The 19,472-nt window shown below is 44.7% G+C and overlaps 1 protein-coding gene across 1 annotated transcript in view; it reads right to left on the minus strand.

Moving 5' to 3' along the window:
• Positions 1-19,256, minus strand: part of Map2k1 (mitogen-activated protein kinase kinase 1) — a 76,204-nt gene extending 56,948 nt beyond the window's left edge. The window contains exon 1 of the mRNA XM_036192916.1: positions 18,837-19,256. Within this exon, the coding sequence (XP_036048809.1) occupies positions 18,837-18,916 (80 nt within the window). The 5' untranslated portion in view covers positions 18,917-19,256. The remainder of the gene's footprint in view (positions 1-18,836) is intronic.
• Positions 19,257-19,472: the final 216 nt, after the last annotated feature.

The raw sequence follows: 19,472 nt of genomic DNA on the forward strand, positions 1-19,472 counted from the left end.
CTTTCTAGAAATTAGACAGACCAGACTTCCCCAAACAATGCTTCTCAGGATACTCTGCTCCATAACCACATGATCTAGCCAGATGTCAGAGCTCCTGGAGATCCCTTCCAGCTGTTCCCACCATCACTAAAGTCCTTTCTCTTCCTGTCTTTGCACTCCAGGAAGATACTTTTGTGGATATTTTCCATCATTCCAATGTCTCCACTTTAATCGATCTAAGCATCTCATGCAAAGGATTTTAACATTTTAGAAGAAACTCAAAACTTTAATTTCTCAATTTCTATAAAGGGTAATTTTCTAAACTCTGAGTCTGTTAATTACACTGGCGTCCTAAAAATATTATCTCAGTACAATGCCTCCTTTTTACTCCCACAAGCCCATCCACCAAATGCACTCACATACACTCCAGACTGTCATTTAGACACTGGAGAGTATAATTTAAATGTCTTTAATAGCTCTCGAGGGACATTTCTACATGATTCTTCAATTTACTTCAGAGTATGATCTAAAAAGGCGGTGTTAGTGAATTCAAAGACTAAATAGGCAGAGGCATTGAAGGCAAATACTGACAACAAAATTCAGATAAGAATTTAAAATTCATTCACCTTGTCCATAATATCTACATTTAAAAAAAAAAAATTGGGAGACAGGATCTCACTATGTAGCCTTGGCTGGCCTATAGCATGATACATAGATCAGACTGGCCTTGAACTCACAGAGATCCACCTGCCTCTGCCTACCAAGTGCTGAGATTAAAAGCATGCAATACCATATCCAGCCCTGATTTTTTGATTTTCATCTTAAGTCCTTTTAGGGTCAGGCATGGTGACATATACCTTTGGTCCCAGCACTAAGGAGAAAGGGGCAGGCCAATCAGAGCTTCATAGTGAGTCCCTGTCTCAATAAATAATTAAAGGGGGGAGGGGGGGAGGGGAGGGGAGGGAGGGGGAGGGGAGGAGGAAGAACAGACATCTTTTTAGTCCATCTTGCCAGCCAGTACCTGGTATATTAAATGTGTACCTAATATCAGTTCAATGAACATTACATACCTTAACAAATAAATGAGAAGCCCACTGTAATTCTGGAGCTAGGTGTGGTGGTACATGTCTATAATCCTATCACTTGGTAGATTGAGGCAGAAGAATTAAAAGAAAAAAATCCATTGTAATTTTGATCACAATCTAAATCTAGCTGACCTATACAAATGCCATGTATGTCGACAGCAAATAAGAGGCAGCTGCTAGGATTCGAAGCAGACAAAACCTCTGTCATTTGAACTGTTTGGAAGACAGATGGTTAGCAGCTGCAAGTTCAATTACAAGTGCCTGGAAGGAAGGCAGAGAAGCAGCAGAGGGATCCAAGTGCCACTTCATATATTAAGCATGGAATTCCTTTCCAACAAACATCTTTCATTTCCTTGGAGGAAGCCAACCCGGATATGCCCTTTGAACTTGAGAGAAAAGCTTCCAAAGAAAGAATCTAACTATAGACTGAGTGAAGCTGGAGGCAAGGAAAAGTCATTCCTTTGAAATATCTCTATTCTACAATTTGTATGTTAAGGGAAAACAAGGGGCATGGTAGACTCCACTGTGCAGCTAGGCTGACAACCTGCGTTAAGTGTGCGTTGGTCAAACATGTCTCCTTTGTCATCCCTCATTTTGACCTATGCAAAGTAAAGGGGGAAAAACTAACTACAGGACAAAACTGACTGACTTCTAGACCAGCACTCACAGACATTAGGTGATGATGGAAATGGTCTACACGTACACTGCCCAATTCAGTCGGGATAGTGCCCAATTCAGTCGGGATAGTGGCCATTAAGCCTTTTTTTTTTTTTTTTTTTTTTTGGTTTTTCGAGACAGAGTTTCTCTTTGTAGCTTTGCACCTTTCCTGGAACTCACTTGGTAGCCCAGGATGGCCTCGAACTCATAGAGATCTGCCTGGCTCTGCCTCCCGAGTGCTGGGATTAAAGTCGTGCGCCACCGCCACCCAGCCTAAGCCTTTTTTTTTTTTTTTAACAGAGCTGAGGACCGAACCCAGGGCCTTGCACTTGCTAGACAAGTGCTCTACCACTGAGCTAAATCCCCAACCCCACCATTAAGCCTTTTAAAGGTGACTAGGGTGGCTGAGAAACTGGTATTTAAACCGTACTGGATTACAGTTAATTTAGATATAAAAAGCTACATGTGGGTAATGTCCAGTTTTGGATAGTACAGCTCTACAAAATCCTCCTGCATTTTACAGAGTAAGATGGGGAATGATGTTAGACTAGTGCAGACCTAGGCTCTGAACCTAGATCCAGTGTACCAGAAATTACTCAGCTTCCCTGACTTCGCATCCCTATTGTTTTAATGGACTCTGATGACTATCTTTAGAATGTCAGTAAGTACAGAGACCAGAGGCCCTCAGTGAGTGCTAGCTGTTTCTCCAGGTCCCTTTGGTCTTCGGACTCCATACTACCATTCTTCCTGCACACATCCATTTTTACTACCGTGCAGACTGAAAGCTATGGTCCTGACACACAGCCTGTCTACCAGGAAAACAACTAGCCCACCCTTGATCCTAGTACACAGGAGGTAGAGACAGCTGGATCTCTGAGTTGGAGACCAGGATGATCTACAGAGTGAGTTCCAGGACAGCCAGGACTACACAGAGAAACCCTGTCTCAAAACAACAACAGAAGAAGAATAAAAGTGACAAGATCTGGGGCTGGAGAGATGGCTCAGAGGTTAAGAGCACTGGCTGCTCTTCCAGAGGTCCTGAGTTCAATTCCCAGCAACTACATGATGGCTCACAACCATCTATAATGAGGTCTTGTGCCCTCTTCTGGCCTGCAGAGACACATGCTGTATACATAATAAATCAATCAATCTTTAAAAAAAAAAAGTGACAAAGTCTCTATATTAATATAATGTGGTAAGAAGCTTAGCCCAAGTAGTCCATTGGTCTTTCTTGAAACTGAGGCACCAGCCATCCTTGTAGAAACAGGTTTCCCTTGGCTTCAATGACTATGTTTTTGTTTTTATTTTTATTTCTTTATGTGTGTGTGTCTATGAGTCCACATGTGCCACTGAGCCAAGTGTAGCTAGAAATCAGTTCTCACCTTCCACAATGTGGATCCCAGGGATCCAGCAAAGCAGGTGCCCTGAATTGTTAAAGCATCTTGCCAGCCCTCAATGACCAAGGTTTATTAGTAGACACAAGTGAGTACCTAAGATAAGCACACAAAATTTTCTGCACTATTAGTAATTATTGGAATGTTAAGTGGCTCTGCTCTTCCTGTCTCCCTACTACACCACAAAGCCCAAAAGGGAAAAGCAGGGCTGAAAGACAGGTTGGTACAGGGTAGGATTTTGGTGTGGATTTTAACAAGCCATTACACAAAATGTTTCCAGTTAGCTAAGTGTTCCTGTTAACTTTCCAATGTCTGACTGGACAGGGGCATTCTCTGAGGGCTGTTTACCAGAGGGAAGCACAAAAGCAAAGAAGACAAATCATTTAATTCTGGACTCAGTGCAGTGAAGGTCTTTCATTTTATTCTATTTTGTTTATGTTTGTGTTTCTGGGTATCAAAACTATAAGGACAATAATGACAGGCTAATTAGCCAGGCTTGTCCCTAAAACTCCCTAGATTTTAAGATTTCACCAGTCTGGAACCTAGGTAGATGATTCACCCTGTTACATTCTTTCTGAAAAGGAAATGCATTTAAGAGTATCTGAGATACTGAAATTTTCTTGTGAACAATTGCACTCAATAAGTCAGTTCCAGAAAGGTGTTCATCATTTTGAGGAGACCGCTATGTCTACAACTGACATCATTACCCTTAAAACAGCTCATTTACTAGGGATGGACTAAGAAAGAAGTCCCCTGTCTTCCATTTTCATTTTCTTCTCCTCCTCCTCTTTTTTTTTAAATGCTAAGTGTATTTTTTTCTTTCTTTTTTTTTTTTTTAAGATTTGTTTATTTTATTATGTATACAGCATGTATGACCAGAAGAGGGCACCAGATCTCATTACAGATGGTTGTGAGCCACCATGTGGCTGCTGGGAATTGAACTCAGGACCTCTGGAAGAGCAGCCAGTGCTCTTAACCTCTGAGCCATCTCTCCAGCCCAGCTCTTCCTCTTCTTTTTAAAGACAAGGTCCCACAATTCCAGGCTCTGGCTGGTGTGGAACTTGTTAGGTAGACTAGGATAGCTTTGAACTCACAGAGAACTGAGATTAAAGACATTCACTACCATGCCTGGCTCTTTTTTTATTTTTTCATTTTTTATTCTTTATTCCTTTACCCACCTAAGAGAGTAGAATATAGCAGGGTACTTTTTTTTTTCTTTTGTTTTGTTTTGTTTTTCGAGACAGGGTTTCTCTGTGTAGCTTTGTGTCTTTCCTGGAACTCACTTGGTAGCCCAGGCTGGCCTCGAACTCACAGAGATCCGCCTGGCTCTGCCTCCTGAGTGCTGGGATTAAAGGCGTGCACCACCACCGCCCGGCTTAGAAGGGCACTTTTTAAAGATTCAGATTATTACCTGAGATCACTTTTCTTTTTTGAGCTGAGGATCGAACCCAGGGCCTTGCACTTGCCATTGAGCTAAATCCCCAACCCAGAGATCACTTTTCAAGAATATTAGGCCAGGTGTTGGTGGTTCTTTCAGAAAGAATGTAACTCCTTTAATCCCAAAATGGTGACAGGTGTAACTCTATGAGTTCAAGGCCAGCCTGGTCTACAAAGCAAGTTCCAGGACAGCCAGGTTAAATAGAGAAACCCTGTCTCGAAAATAAAAAAGGGGGAGGGATGCAGGGGAGAGAATATTAGATAAAGTTACCAAATATCAGCACTGGGGAAACGTAGCAACTTTTCCAGCCATTAGATGTCTGCAATCATGCTTTACCCACAAGATAGGGTGAAAGTCCAACTGTCTCCTGCCCCAGCAGTGGGAGTGTAGCAAGGTCCTTCCCCTCCTTGAAAGCAGCAGGTCAGAGTGTGGAAAGCCGCAAGGCCACCCCCACTTGTAGCAGCTGACAGAACTAAAGTGTCCCTTCAGGAGAGCCTCTGGGAGCCTCTCTCAGGACACTCAATGTTCCCGAGACTAGAGAGCTGCCCCCAAGACTGTTGATGGAAAAAGCTTCATCAAATATAACACACTTAACAAAGCACAGACTATGAACACTTCATTCAAATCAAACAAACTATAACTGATGAAAAACACAAATTTTAAAATGTTCAATTATAACAGCATCAAATATTAACTTAGGACATGAGGACATTATTCAGAAGAAAATGATCAGACCAGAAAAGAAAGCCCAGAACACAAGAACACCTGTGAAAATGCTGAGGTTTTTTTAAACCTATCAATTAAAAAAAAAAAAAAAACTATCCAAACTACTTAAGAGTTGGTTTAAATATATATATATATGTGTATGTATGTATGTATGCAATAAATCAAAATACCATAAAAACCTGAAAATAAACAGATGAATAAATAATATTTACGAAAGCCTAGTAAAACTCTAGAACTTGTGGTAGAGAAAAAAATTAACTTCAGCTGATACCTCCCTCCACTATACTAATTAACTAATTTTGTCCCACATGGGACAAAAGGAGAATAAAATGGCTAGAAGGAAGCCAGGCACTCCAGCTAGTCTGGAGAGGAAGCAAATGTCTGATACTGATGAAAAGTAGGCTATCCAATACACATGGCACACTTGTGAAAGTTAAAGAGAAATAGTATTTCCTAATACAACAATACACATTTTGGGGACAGTGTAATAATCACATAATTTATAAAACTTTAAAATCAAAGTGCAAGCCAGGAATTGCGTGGCTCATGCTGCCATCCCAGCACTTGGTAGGCTGTGTAAGGTGATCTACCCTGGTGGTCAGTCAGTACAAGATTCTGTCTCAAAAAACCGGAGTGGGGGAGAAACAAGCACATTTGGGGGGGGGGGGTTCACATGTGACTTGTCCAAATGTTACCTAATAAAGAGTACGACCCCAACCTACCTCTCCAGCTTCATCTCCTGTGACCTGCTGGGATGACTTTCAGAGCTGAGAGCTGACCGCCTATTCCCTCCAGACACACATCAAGCTTCCCTCTGGTGTGAACTGCTCATCTGCTCATCCAGCACTTCCTGCCATGCCCTTCCCCCATTCCCATGGAAATCCTAGCTATCCTTCAAGATGGAGTTCAGATGTCAGCAGCCTCTCATTTCCCGGATGGGGGTTTAGCACCCTCGCCAGGAGGAGGGCTACAGGGCTCTCTTGTGACTCTTCTTTAGGGTACTTTTCTTACTCTACAGCCACTTTCCCACCTCCTCCGTTCCCGTGGAACATCTAAAGACTCTCTGAGTCACCTACAGACAGCTAGCTCCCAGCACAGGACACTCAGTGAGACCTCAATAAATACTAAACCAATACGAAAAGCAGAAAGTAATTTCATTTCAAAAATATGGTGAATAACTAAAGGAAGGCAGCTGGCTATTTAAAATAGCCCAGGGATTGGGGATTTAGCTCAGTGGCAAGGCCCTGGGTTAGGTCCTCAGCTCCGGCAAAAAAAATAAATAAATAAAATATTCTTTATACTGTCTCTGAACTATCAAAAATAAAAATTTAAAAAACTAAAAAAAATTTCCCCAAGCCTCAAAGAAACAATTAAAATATCATATATCACTGGGCGGTGGTGATTTAATCCCAGCACTCGAGAGGCTGAGCCAGGCAAATCTTTGTGAGTTCAAGTCCAGCCTGGTCTACAAAGTGAGATCCAGGACAGGCACCAAAACTACACAGAGAAACCCTGTCTCAAAACACGCCCTCCCCACAAAAATGTTATAAATCAGTCCAACCTACTTTTGTTTTGTTTTTTAATAATTTATTTATTTGTATATAACTTGTTTATTTATGTACATTCGTGTTTTGCCTGCATGTATGTCTGTGTGAGGATGTTGGATCCCCTGGAACAAGAGTTACAGACAGTTGTGAGCTGCCATGTGGGTGCTGGGAATTGAACCAAAGTCCTCTGAAAGAGCAGGTGGTGCTCTTAACCACTGAGCTATCTCTCCAGCTCCAACCTATTTTTGTAATAACAAAAGTAGCAGGGTTTATTGCCGATGATTTGGTAGTTTTTGTTTGTTTGTTTGTTTGTTTGGTTTTTGTTTTTCCAGGCAAGGGTTTCTCTGTGTAACAGCCCTGGCTGTCCTGGAACTCAGCATCTGCCTGCCTCTGCCTCCTGATTAAAGGCATGCGCACACCACCCAACACAGGCATTTTCTTAATTAGTGATTGATGGGGGAGGACCCACCCTATGTGGGTGGGGCCATCCCTGGGCTGGTGGTGGATTCCATAAGAAAGCAGGCTGAACAAGCCATGGAGATCAAGCCAGTAGAAGCCCCCCCTCCATGGCCTCTGAATCAGCTCCTGCCCTGTGTGAGTTCCTGTCCCGACTTCCTTCAATGATGGACTAAGAATGTGGAAGCCCAATGAGCCCTTCCTCCCCAAGCTGCTTTGGCCATAGTTTTCATCACAGCAACAGTAACCCTAAACTAAGACAATGAATGGCACATGTCCTCCATCCCAGCACTCAGGAGGCAGAGTAGTTGGATCTCTTTGAGTTAGAGGCCAGCCTGGTCTACAGAGTGAGTTCCAGGCCACTCAGGGCTACACATTAAGACCCTTTCTCAAAACACAACCCCCCCCCCAACACACACATACACAAAACCCAACCAACCTGGAAATCACCTAAATGACCAAGGAAGTCACATTTGCATAGAAAGCCCAACTTTATCACATCTACTTCACATCACTCTCCAGCTAACTAAAGTGGCAAGTGTAATGAGTAATGTCCATGTGTAAAAGCGGGAGCAATCACCAACTAGCTAAACCAAGCATGGGGGCACACAGCTATAATCCCAGCTCTTGGGAGTCAAAGACCAAGGACCCCAAGTTCGAAGTTAGCCTGAGCTACATGGTTTGACTCTGTATCAAAACAAAAGATCTAAAAAAACCCTGGCTTGGGCCAGCAAGATGGCACAATAGATAAGGCACCTGAAGCCAAGCCTGATGACCTAAATTCAATCCTCTGGCCCCACATGGTAGAATGAAAGAACCCACTCTGGCAGGTTGTCCTCTGACCTACACATACACAAAGAGAAAGACCAAATAAATAAACAAAATTGTTAAAATGAAAATGCATGTAAGTACAAGTGGAGAATCTGATGGGTACTGGTTCTTTAAAGAGTGTTTATACATCAAAATTTCTAGAGCTGTCCTGAAAAGTCAACTAATCGCAGAAAAGAGAAAAGGCTACTGTCCTTATAACCCTCTGCTCAGCTCCCCACCCCTACTTAATCCTCTCTGACATCAAAGCAGGATGCTTCTGACAAAGACAGGGAAACCTGAGGCAGGAGCAACATTTTTAAATTTGGCCCTTTACCAGGACTCCGAACACCTGCTCTTTTAAAACAGAACTCCATTCATCCAGGCAGGAGTTAACTCAGCAAACAGGTATATCAGCCTCCAAACAGTTCTCCTGGGATCTAGGACAAGACCAGGACAGATGGATGGATGGATGGATGGGTGGGTGGGTAGGTGGGTGGATGGGTGGGTGGGTGGGGTGGGGAGGGGTGGGATGGGTAGGGTGGGATGGGATGGATGGACGGACCAACAGATGGACAGACAGACAGACAAAAAAAAAAAAAAAAAAAAAAGCCGGGATGGTGACACATGCCTTTAATTCCAGCACTCGAGAGGCAGAGGCAAGAGGATCTCTGTGAGTTTGAGGCCAGCCCAGTCTACAGAATGAGTTCCAGGATAGGTTCCAAAAGCTACACAGAGAAACCCTGTCTCAAAAAACAAAACAAATACAGCTCAAGCCGGGTAGTGGTGGCCCACGCCTTCAATCCCAGCACCTAGGGAGGCAGAGGCAGGTGGATCTCTGAGTTTGAGGCCAGCCTAGTCCAGAGTGAGTTCCAAGACAGCCAGAGCTACTACATACATGGAGAAACCCGTGTTGAAAAATAAAAACAAACAGAAAATACAGCTCAACCAGAGGAAAACCATGCCTGGCACTGGAAATCTAGCAAACTATCCAGGGCTAGTGAAGTCATGGATCTTGAAGGACCCACAACCACTTTACTAAACCACCTAACAACAATCCAAATATTTGTCCTTATACTCAGAAAAGAGTAATCCTCAACCTTATCAAGGAAACTTCTCTTTGCAACAGAAAGAACATTACAGAAGAACACAACCAATCAAAATGCAAAGTTGCGGAGCCCTCTTTTAATGACTACATCAACAAAACACTCACATACCTAAAGCTCAGGGAACATTGTGGAAGGAGGAGCAGAAAGCTTTTCAGAGTCAGATAATCAGGGAGTTTGCTGTGAGACTGTGTCTCCTAGTAATGTCAGAAACTCCACCCATAAAGTCTTATCAATATGACTGCCTAAACATGAGCTAAACAAGGATACCAATACACATGCCAAAGTGAGTGCGGAGAAGGCCCAGGAGGCCTCAGCCCTACAGAAAGAACTACAGGTAACTAAGAAATGCTGAGAGCAGGACAAATAGATTTCTCCAGGGAAGAACACTTCAACTGGTTATCCAAACCAGAGGGTCAGCCCTGAAACATACACAGACTGAACAGGATATATTTACGAATATGTATGTATTTACACATATGTGTATAACAACAATTTAAGAAAAAAAAGAGGCCATGAAATAGAGCGAGGAAAGGTATATGGGAAGTTCTGGAGGGAGGAAAGGGAAATGAGAAATGATGTAATTATATTAATTACAAAAATAAAAAAAAAAAAAAAGAAAAGAAAAAAAATTTTTTGTTTTTTGTTTTTCCAGAGACAGTTTCTCTGTGTAACAGCCTTGGCTGTCCAGGAACTCGATCTGTAGACCAGGCCAGCCTCAAACTCACAGAGATCCACCTGCCTCTGTCTCCTGAGTGCTGGGATTAAAGGCGTGCACTGCCGCCTTCCAGCGGAAAAAAAAATTTTTTTAAAACAAATGCAGGGTAGAAAACATTAGTATTAAGTGGCAGCAAGAAACCTGGATGGTTTTCAAAACTGGAGTTTCTGGGAGGGATCAACAGCAACAAAATTGGAACCCTGAGATTTCTTCGCAGGCCTACCTCATTGTCTTCACATTTGTGGGTTTTCTGGATTCCGTTTCTCCAAATGTCTGCAAGATTCACCATTGTTTGACCCAGACTTCACGATGCTGGTGGAACCAACCACCCACAGAGGAAAGGTGTCGAGGAGTTTGAAGGGCTTTAGTAGATAGACCCCATCGTGGTGAACACGGCTCTGGTAGGCCTTGCCCTCCCCATCCCCTCTGCCTTACTAAACAGCTCCATTCCATTCCTGATGCTAGCCCCCAAGGTCTAGTCCCTTATTTGGCCACTTCCTCCTCCTGAGGCTGACCACCAAGGTCCAGCTATCAAAGTATTGAAGTTGGGATATCAAAAGCCCCCTTTTGGCTCCCCTAATTAACATGCCCAACTAAAATTAGATACCCCGTCCTTCCAGGGGTTTCCCTTTTCCCCTTATGAACTGTCATTTTCCTATGGCCACACCTGTCTCCTCTCTATCCAGAGGCAGTCCTTTCCCCCATCTCCCTGGTTCCTTCCCCTTCTCCCTAGTCATCTGTCGCCTGTCTTGTCCCTCTGGGGCAAATAGGAGAACTTGTGCTGAGAATGTGCTCTTGGTGTGCTCTGGTCTTTTCATAGTCTGCTCTTTTTCCTTTGAGATGGGATCTCACTGAACTTTCCAGACTGGTCTTGGAATCCTGAACTCAAGCCATTCTCCTACCTCACACTCCTGAGTAGCTGAGAATCAAGCATACGGCACTCAGCCAGGCTTGGTCCTCTCAACTCTACTGATAATGCATTACTTCATCAGTATTGTCAACCCAGAGGCCCACACAGGTGTTTCCCTATTAGGTAAAGGCAAAATGGATGTAAATAAAAAATTGTAGGATGATGTAGTATGTATAAAAATGTTCAATTCATTAAAAACAATGACACTGAAATTAAGCTTGGTGGTACAAACCTGTATCTGGAGTTACTCATGAGGTTGAGGCAGGAGAGTCATATAAGTTTAAGGCCTTCCAGCCCCACAGAATGAGTTCAAGGCCAGCCTGGGCCACTCACTGAGACCTTGTCTCAAAATAAAAACATTAAAATGTACAGGAGAGAGGCTCAGTAGTTAATAACACTGTCTGCTCTTCCAAAGGACAGAAGTTTGATTCCCAGCACCCACACAATGGCTCACAACCATTTGGAATTCCAGTCCCAGGAGATGCCCTCTTCTGGCTTCAGAAGGCACCAGGCATACTCACAATGCACAGACATATAACTATCAGCTATTCTATGTTAGTATTATCTCACTTTCTTTCAAAGGTGCATCAATATATGAGAATAAAATGTTGTGTCTTATGAGACACATGTAGCCCAGGTCTCATGTAGGCCAGGCTGGCCTCAAACTACTTTGCTGCAGATCACCTGGAACTCCTAATTCTCTTAAGCTTTTACCTCCAAGTACTCTGCCCAATCTAGTGTTGAAGATCAAACCCAAGTCATTGTGAATGCTTGGCAAGCTCTATACCAAATGAACCACATCCCTATCCTAGGCTGTGACTTTCATGAGCCTCTTTGCCACTTCTGTGTCTGCTGAAGCAGCAGGGGCATTCTTCTCAAGGACACATGCCTCAGAAGACCTCCCTTTTCACCTGAGCTAGTCTAAAGGACAGCATCAGTATTAGTTATTGCTTTAATGAATCAAGGGAAGCATCCAAGTTCAAATTTAGTGCAAAACCAATTTAAAAGCTCCAAATGATCATAGTACAAGCACATAAACCAGACAGGGCAGTAACCCACCTATAACCACAACACTCAGGAGGCAGAAACAGGAGAATGGAGAGTTCCAGATCAACCTACACAGCAAGATTTTTCCTCCAACAAAGGCTGAGGATACAGCTCAGTGGTAGAGCTCTTGCTTAGTATGGTCAAGGCCCTGGATTCAATTTCTAGCATGGTGAAACAAGTGCTTAAACCCATCTTGCCATTCATGTTCCCTTCATGAAGGTCCTTCACACTAGCAGAGGTATGTACGATCCTTATAAATCTTGCAGGACTGCTAAGACTATAGACAACAGTCCTAATGCAATAACTTAGTGCTTTTTGTTTTGGGTTTGGTTTTTGGTTGTTGTTGTTTGGTTTTTTGAGTCAAGGTTTCTCTGACTGTCCTGGAACTCCCTCTGTAGACCAGGCTAGCCTCAAACTCAGAGATCTACCTGCCTCTGCCTCCCAAATGCTGGTATTAAAGGCATGCACCATCACTGACAAGATTTAATTTTTAATATTTTTGAACATTTTATTATTTGTATGTATATGATGTTTTTGCCTGAAAGTATGTCTGTGTATCACATGCATGCAGTGCCCACAGAGGCCGAAGATATTGGATATTTTGGGACTGAAGCTATAGAGTTGTGAGCTACTATGTAGGTCTTCTGGAAAGGCCGTCATGTGCTCTTAACCACTGAACTATCTCTCTAGCCCCTTATTTTTGAGGCAGGGTCTCACTATGCATCCCTGGCTGGCCTGGAGCTTGCTATTCAGATCAAGCTGGCCTTAAACTCATAGTGATCTGCCTGTCTCTACCTCCAAAGCACTGGGATTAAAAGTGTGCACCATCTCGCCTCACTTAATAATTAGGGAAGAAACTGTCCAACCACTTTCATCAGCAAATGATTACTGAGTACCTACTATGTGCCAGGTGCTACCTACAAGCTATGTAAGGACAAACCAAAGGTCCAACCATGATGAAGCCTGCATTTTAGTGGGGGCAGAGGACAGACAGACATGTGCTATATAATATTAGTGGCCAGCAATACAAGGGAAAATGAGGTAAAAAAGGGGTAGAGAATCAAGGGGAAAGTTCAAGCAGTAGTCGGCCTAAGATGGAGATGTGTCTAACCCACAGAACGGAGGACGCTGAAGCCCAGATGAGTGAGACAGTGGGAAAAACTGAAGACCTGACCAGGTCAGGCCAGATTAGTCGGAGTGAACCATTAACATCCCACTTTACAGATAAGGAAACTAACAATGAAAATGCAAGGGACTCAGCTATCATCAAATAAAAAGTCCTGAGATAGCTGACCTCAGCACTTCGTTTCTATTCAGAACAAAGGCTTCTCCTCACAAAGATTAAAAGTATTGTTTTAAAGAAAATAAAGAGGGCCAGAAAGATGGTCACCTAGTACCAAGCACGATAACCTAAGTTTAAACTCTGAGACCCACATGGTAGGAGAGAGAGACTCCCAAAGCTATCGTCTGACCCCCACTTTGTGTGCTGTCGCAGGCATGCACACACATACACACACACACACACACACACACATACACACACACACATAGTTATATATATAAATGTATATACAATCACAGACAAATTTCAAAAAGAGTAGCCTGATACATAAATTAGATTTAAGTCTATTTTCCAAGGAGAGCCATTCCCTACAGGAACAGCAGCATTGGTGACGACACAGAACTCTAAAGCTATGGAAGAGGAAAACACCAGATCGTATGCCACATCTGTGCAGCTATTCATGATCCTGGGATAAAGGTCCAAGTGCAATGTTTTTTTACATTTATTTTCCAAGTTTTGGGTTGTTTTCATTTTTTTCTTTCACTCACTATTTTAAATCACCAGCAATAATTTTTTTCAAAAACTTGCTATGGACCAGATATAATGGCCCAATCCCACACTTGGGAGGCAGAGGCAGATGAATCTCTGTGAGTTTGAGGCCAGCTTGGTCTACAAAGTGAGTTCCAGATCGGCTAGGGCTACACAGAGAAACCATTCCTTGAGAAACAATAGATAGATAGATAGATAGATAGATAGATAGATAGATGGGTGGGTGGGTGGATGGATAGTGTGCTGCTATGATACACATTTTCACCTTATTTACAATGGAGATGTCCACATTTTGTAAACACTGAAGTAGTTCTCATTTGTTTTCTTTGTGTTCACAAAGCTGACTCCCCCACACTCAGCATCCACAGCTGCGTTTGGAAACACAGGTTTCTTAAAATCTCAGCCCCTTCAGTAAATGCAATGTGATGACCAGGGCACATTTTGAATGGCTGACTCCAGACTGAGACTGCCTCTCATAGTACTTCAGGTGACTGCAGCTGTAAAGCTAGGTGCAGTTACCAACCATAATATACACATTGTCCCTTCTGACCTGTTTTTTATGAATATGGTTGTCTACTCCTAACTGCTATATCATAGAGCCCATCCCTAGAACTAGTCACACTTGTAAAAACATATATGCTGTGACTGCCTGTTTTACTGTGTAAAGTGGCCTGTGAAGTATCACTGCACTTATTTTTCTCAAGTAAATTCCTATTTTTAAAGGTAAAAAAGTAATAAATAAAATTTAATAGAAAAGAAAGAAAGAAAAGAAAGGCTAGGTATGGTGGCACACACCTTTACTCCTAACACTGGGAAGAGAGAAGCAGGTTGATCTCTGCGAGTTCAAGGCCAGCCAGGTCTACATCATGAGTTCTAGAACAGCCAATGCTGAATATTGAGACCCTGTCTCAAAAAATAAAAAGTTTATTAAACACATTGCATAAATATATTAGAAATCTTATTGACTTGTTGGTTCATTCAACAATTGTGTACCTATGCCCCAGGTACTATTCTAGTTTCTGCTTACAGAGTATTCAATCAGAAAGAGGAAGCCCAGTACTTAATTTTTAAGGCATAAAGGATTGGGGGGTCCCCTGGAAGAGCAGCCAGTGCTCTCAACCGCTGAGCCATCTCCCCAGCCCAGAGGACAGGATTTTTAAGCAAGATGACAACTGCTTGATCCCTAGCAAGGAATAGAAAAAGGAGAGATATTACCTACAAAAGAAAGAGCGTGTGTAAAAGGCCAAGGGGGAGTACAGCCCATCTCTGGAGGGAGCAAGAGGGCAAGAGAAAGAAGCCACAGGGAATGTGGTGAGAGAAGGCAGGGGTGGGGGCACAGGCAGGCAGCTCACCCGGAGTTCGTCTGCCCAGCATGAGGAGTTGGGACTTTATTCTAACTGCAATGGAACCAGAGGGGAAAACCAACAGAACAATGATGCAATCTTACTTCTAATTTATTTCATTATCATACTTAGGAGTCTAGCAACATGCTCCAATATTTTAAGTAAAAAAGACATTTCTACATTTTTCCCCCAGGGACCCCTAAAACTTACATAAACTGCAGGGCCCATATCACTAGCTTCTTCCTTGAATCCTTGAATGAGTTAAGGTCAACAGGGAGCTCAAAGTGTAGAGGTAGGGGGAAGGGCGGTGGGGTGGAGAAGCAACCATGACAGTTTGACACCAAGAGTTCTTGCACCCATCAGTGAGCGTTTTCTTCTTCCTCTTCCTTACTTCACATGGTCTTTTGTTTGAAATTGCCCATGGTGTAACACAAAGATCAGAAGCACAAGAGTTCTTTCTGCTGACAGCCCAAGACAGCAGAGGCTTTGCTTGAGAAACAAACACTGGGGTGAGATGTGAAGTTGTGCACAGCCCATCTGTCTGTGTGCCCTCCTGCCCCAGCTAGTGCTAGGAAACAAGGGGGAACAATCCCGGTATGTCTCCAGCAGCCTACACAGAAATGTCTCCTACTGTCATCCAGCAGTGAGTCATGGAGGTAGATGCAGAGTGCACTGAAAACAAGGCTAAAGGGCTGTTTGTCAAGAGGCACCTTAACACACCCATCCACCACCATCAATGAACATGACCTGTCAAGGTCCATCAGCCTTCTCAACGACCGATACAAGGCATCATAGGTGGACAGTTTGGGAAGGTTCATTTAATCACAACTACTGTAAGTTGGCACTATTATTAGAACCAGTTATTCTGGAAAAAATAAAATAAAATAAATAAGCCTAGACCCAGAGCACCTAAGCAAGTTGTCCAGGCTCACAAAACTGCAAACAACAGAGCCAGGTTTCAAATCCAGCCTGATCCAACACACAACCTCTGAAGCTAACTACTGTCTAGAACTTCCCATGCAAACTCTCCTGCCATCAACTAAGAGGTAGTTTCTTCTTATATTCCAAATTCTGTTTCTTTTTTTATATATAATTTATTTTTATTTTATGTACATTGGTGTTTTGCCTACATGTATATCTGTGAGGGTGCCAGATCTCCTGAACCCAGAGTTATAGACAGTTGTGAGCTGCCATGTGGATGCTGGGAATTGAACCCGAGTCCTCTGGAAGAGCAGCCAGTGCTCTTAACCACTCAGCATCTCCCCAGCCCCCCAAATTCTATTTCTATTTAAAAACAAACAAAAAACCCAACACGCCAGGCAATAGTAGTAAGTAATCCCAGCACTCGGGAGGCAGAGGCAGGAGGACCTCTGTGAGCTTGAGGCCAGCCTGGTCTACAGAGTGAGTCCTAGGACAGCCAGAGCTATACAGTGAGAACCTGTCTCAAACAAAACAAAATTTTTAATTAAAAAAAAAAAAAAAAAAACTGCCGCGCGGTGGTGGCACACGCCTTTAATCCCAGCACTCGGGAGGCAGAGGCAGGTGGATCTCAGTGAGTTCGAGGCCAGCCTGGTCTCCAAAGCGAGTTCCAGGAAAGGTACAAAGCTACACAGAGAAACCCTGTCTGGGGAAAAAAAAATTATTGGCCAGGCGGTGGTGGCACACGCCTTTAGTTCCAGCACCAGCACCTGGCAGAGGAAGGTGGATCTCTGAGTTCAAGGCCAGCCTGGTCTACAGAGTGAGGTCCAGGTCACCCAGGGCTACACAGAAAGAACCTCTCTCAAAAATAAATAATAAATAAATATATAGATGAATAAGTAAATAAATAAAAATGAGAGAAGATTTTATTATTATGTGTGAGTGTGGGGCATGCACATTCCACAGTATTTGTATGGAGGTCGGAGGATAACTTTCAGTGCTGATTAGCTCCAGCCCCTGCAGGATCTGGGGAGTGAACTCGGGTCCTCCAATTCAAAGAGCAAGCACTTTTACAGAGCTCTTTCTCTGGCCCCCTATTCAGTTCTTTTCATGAAACCTTTCTTCCCTTTCCAATGTCAAAATTAACAAGAAAATGAACGACAACAGGTATTTCCACTTTCAAACCCAAAAGACTTGAAGGGAGAGAAAGCCCTAGCCCTTGACAAGAATCCACAGTGAAGAAAACTTACCCTAAGGGCTGGAGAGATGGCTCAGCAGTTTAAAAAATTACAAGGTCTTACTGTTTTTGCAGGGGACAGGGAACAGGAGACCTCAGTTCAGTTCCCAGCACCCATGGCTCGTAACTACCCCTAACTAGTCCAGGGAATCTGATGCCTCTGGCCTCCAAGAGCACCTTCGCTCATGTGCACATACCCACAGGCAGGCACACATACATATGCATAATTATAAATAAAACAACCTAAAAGAAAACAAGCTTTGCTAATCTAACATAGTAGCAACTGCCTGTAATTCCAGCACTCAGGAAGGTAAGTCAGGAGAATTTCAAATTCTATACCAACCTGGGTTACATATATTAGACCCTGCCCATCCCACCCCACCCTCTCACAATAACATCTGTCTTGAAAACAGTTACTAAAGAATACCTTGCCCCCAAAGGGTGTGTGTGAGGTTTGCTGTCTGTTTTAAAAGGGCAAAATGCTGTACATATAAACGAAACAAATGCTCATAATGCTGCTCAAAGACATAAGGTACCAGTCAATGGTCAAGAACAACTGTCATGGCTGAGGAGGACCTGAAGAAGTGATGTGTTTGAAGCATGTCTTAACAACCTGGCTAAGCTCACACAAGTCCACTACCAGCCGGCCCTGCCATCACTCTAAGTATCAATGAAAGTCACCACAGCCACAGGTTATTAACATTCTAGGGAAAGAGGGGAGTTACAAGAATCTCCAAAGGGCAGAATGCCCGAAGCTACTTTCATTTTGTCAGATCCCTCAAGTCTCCTGCCGTCAGGTAAAAATGAAGAATTTCAACATTTCTAGTTATTTCTCCATCTAGTCTGAGTGTCTCTCCCACAGATGGAACCCAACAGGTGGGCTCGGAAGCCCCTCCTTTCCCCTCAAAATAGCCTTAGAAATAAACTGTCTGTAAGCGATACTGGCCTCTGCAGATACCAAGCACCTTTGGATTGGTTTCCACGGTCATTTTCCGGGTCAGGTCAATTTCCGGCTCGCAGTTAACTAAGCAAAGCCAGGAGAAAAACTGGTGTGGGGTTGGATTGTTGCATGAACGGTCAGATAAGGAGAGACTCTTCCCTCGAGCAAGGAAGTTCCCCACAAGGCCAGGGACAGAGAATCCCCAAAGTGAGCCAGGTAACAGCCATGGGGAAGTCTGTGCACACACGCCCCCGCTGGCCAGGCGATCAACCGGCCACAAGGCCCCACAGGTGTCAGGCACCAAGAGTAATGGGCCAGCTCACCCATCCCAAGTCCACATTCAGTCCCCGAGGAGGTCTCAAAGGCGCAGAAGCGACCTGAATTTGCTCTGCGTCCCGTTACAGGCCAGAATCCCAGAGGATGCCCTTTAGGCAATAGCTGGGGGGGGGGGGGGGCGCGCATTAGGTTTCCTTCTTCTTGGACGGAGACTGATATCGGCGGGCAGGGGCGGCAGACAGGGTTGGGAAAGAGGGGGATCGGGACTCGTAGGGTGCACAGCCGGTCTGAGTCAAGCGCACGATCAGTGCTTAGTCACCGATAGCCCGGCGGCCGGAGTTCCTCGCCCCCCGCCAGCCCGGCCGTACGTGACGGAGCCGAGCCTGGTGGTGGCGGCCTCCCGGCCACTCCCGGTACTCACTCGGCCGAGCTGGTCCCGTTAACCGCCGAGCCATCGGGGGTCGGGTTCAGCTGGATGGGCGTCGGCTTCTTTTTGGGCATCTTGCAACTCAGCGGGGAGCGCGCGGCCGCTTCTGGCTTCCTCCCTCGGCTCTGCCCGGAGTCGGGGCGGCTCAATCAGCGGCGCGCTCGTGGGACCCTCCGCCCAACCCACGCGGGGAACCAGCTGCGCGCGCTCGGCGGCCCGGGACTCTTTCGCCTCGGCTCACGCGTTCTTTGGGCTCCGGCGACCCCGCTGCGCACTCCCCGCAGCTCGGCTGGCTACAGCTCCAGCCCCAGAAAGTGCAGCCACTGCCGCCGCCACCGCACTCCAAGCCGCCGCGCACAGACGTCCCAGTGAGGGACTGGAGGGCGGGGGAGGGGCGGGGAACTAGGCAAGCCCCGCCCCCACTGGGCTGCGGCGCTTCCCTCACGCCCGCCTGACTCCGCCCCCGTCGCTTCGCTGGTAGCCAATGAGAACTAAGCTCAGCGGCAGATGACGCGGAAATACGTCACGGGGGCGCGGCACGCTGGCCTGGGGGCGGGGTAAGAGAAAGGCTTCCGGGCGCCCTCTGCTGACAAAGGTGCCCAGGTGGATGCCAAAGGAGATCCTTGCACG

The sequence above is a fragment of the Onychomys torridus genome, chromosome 7, assembly GCF_903995425.1.
Source record: "Onychomys torridus chromosome 7, mOncTor1.1, whole genome shotgun sequence".
Taxonomy (NCBI): domain Eukaryota; kingdom Metazoa; phylum Chordata; class Mammalia; order Rodentia; family Cricetidae; genus Onychomys; species Onychomys torridus.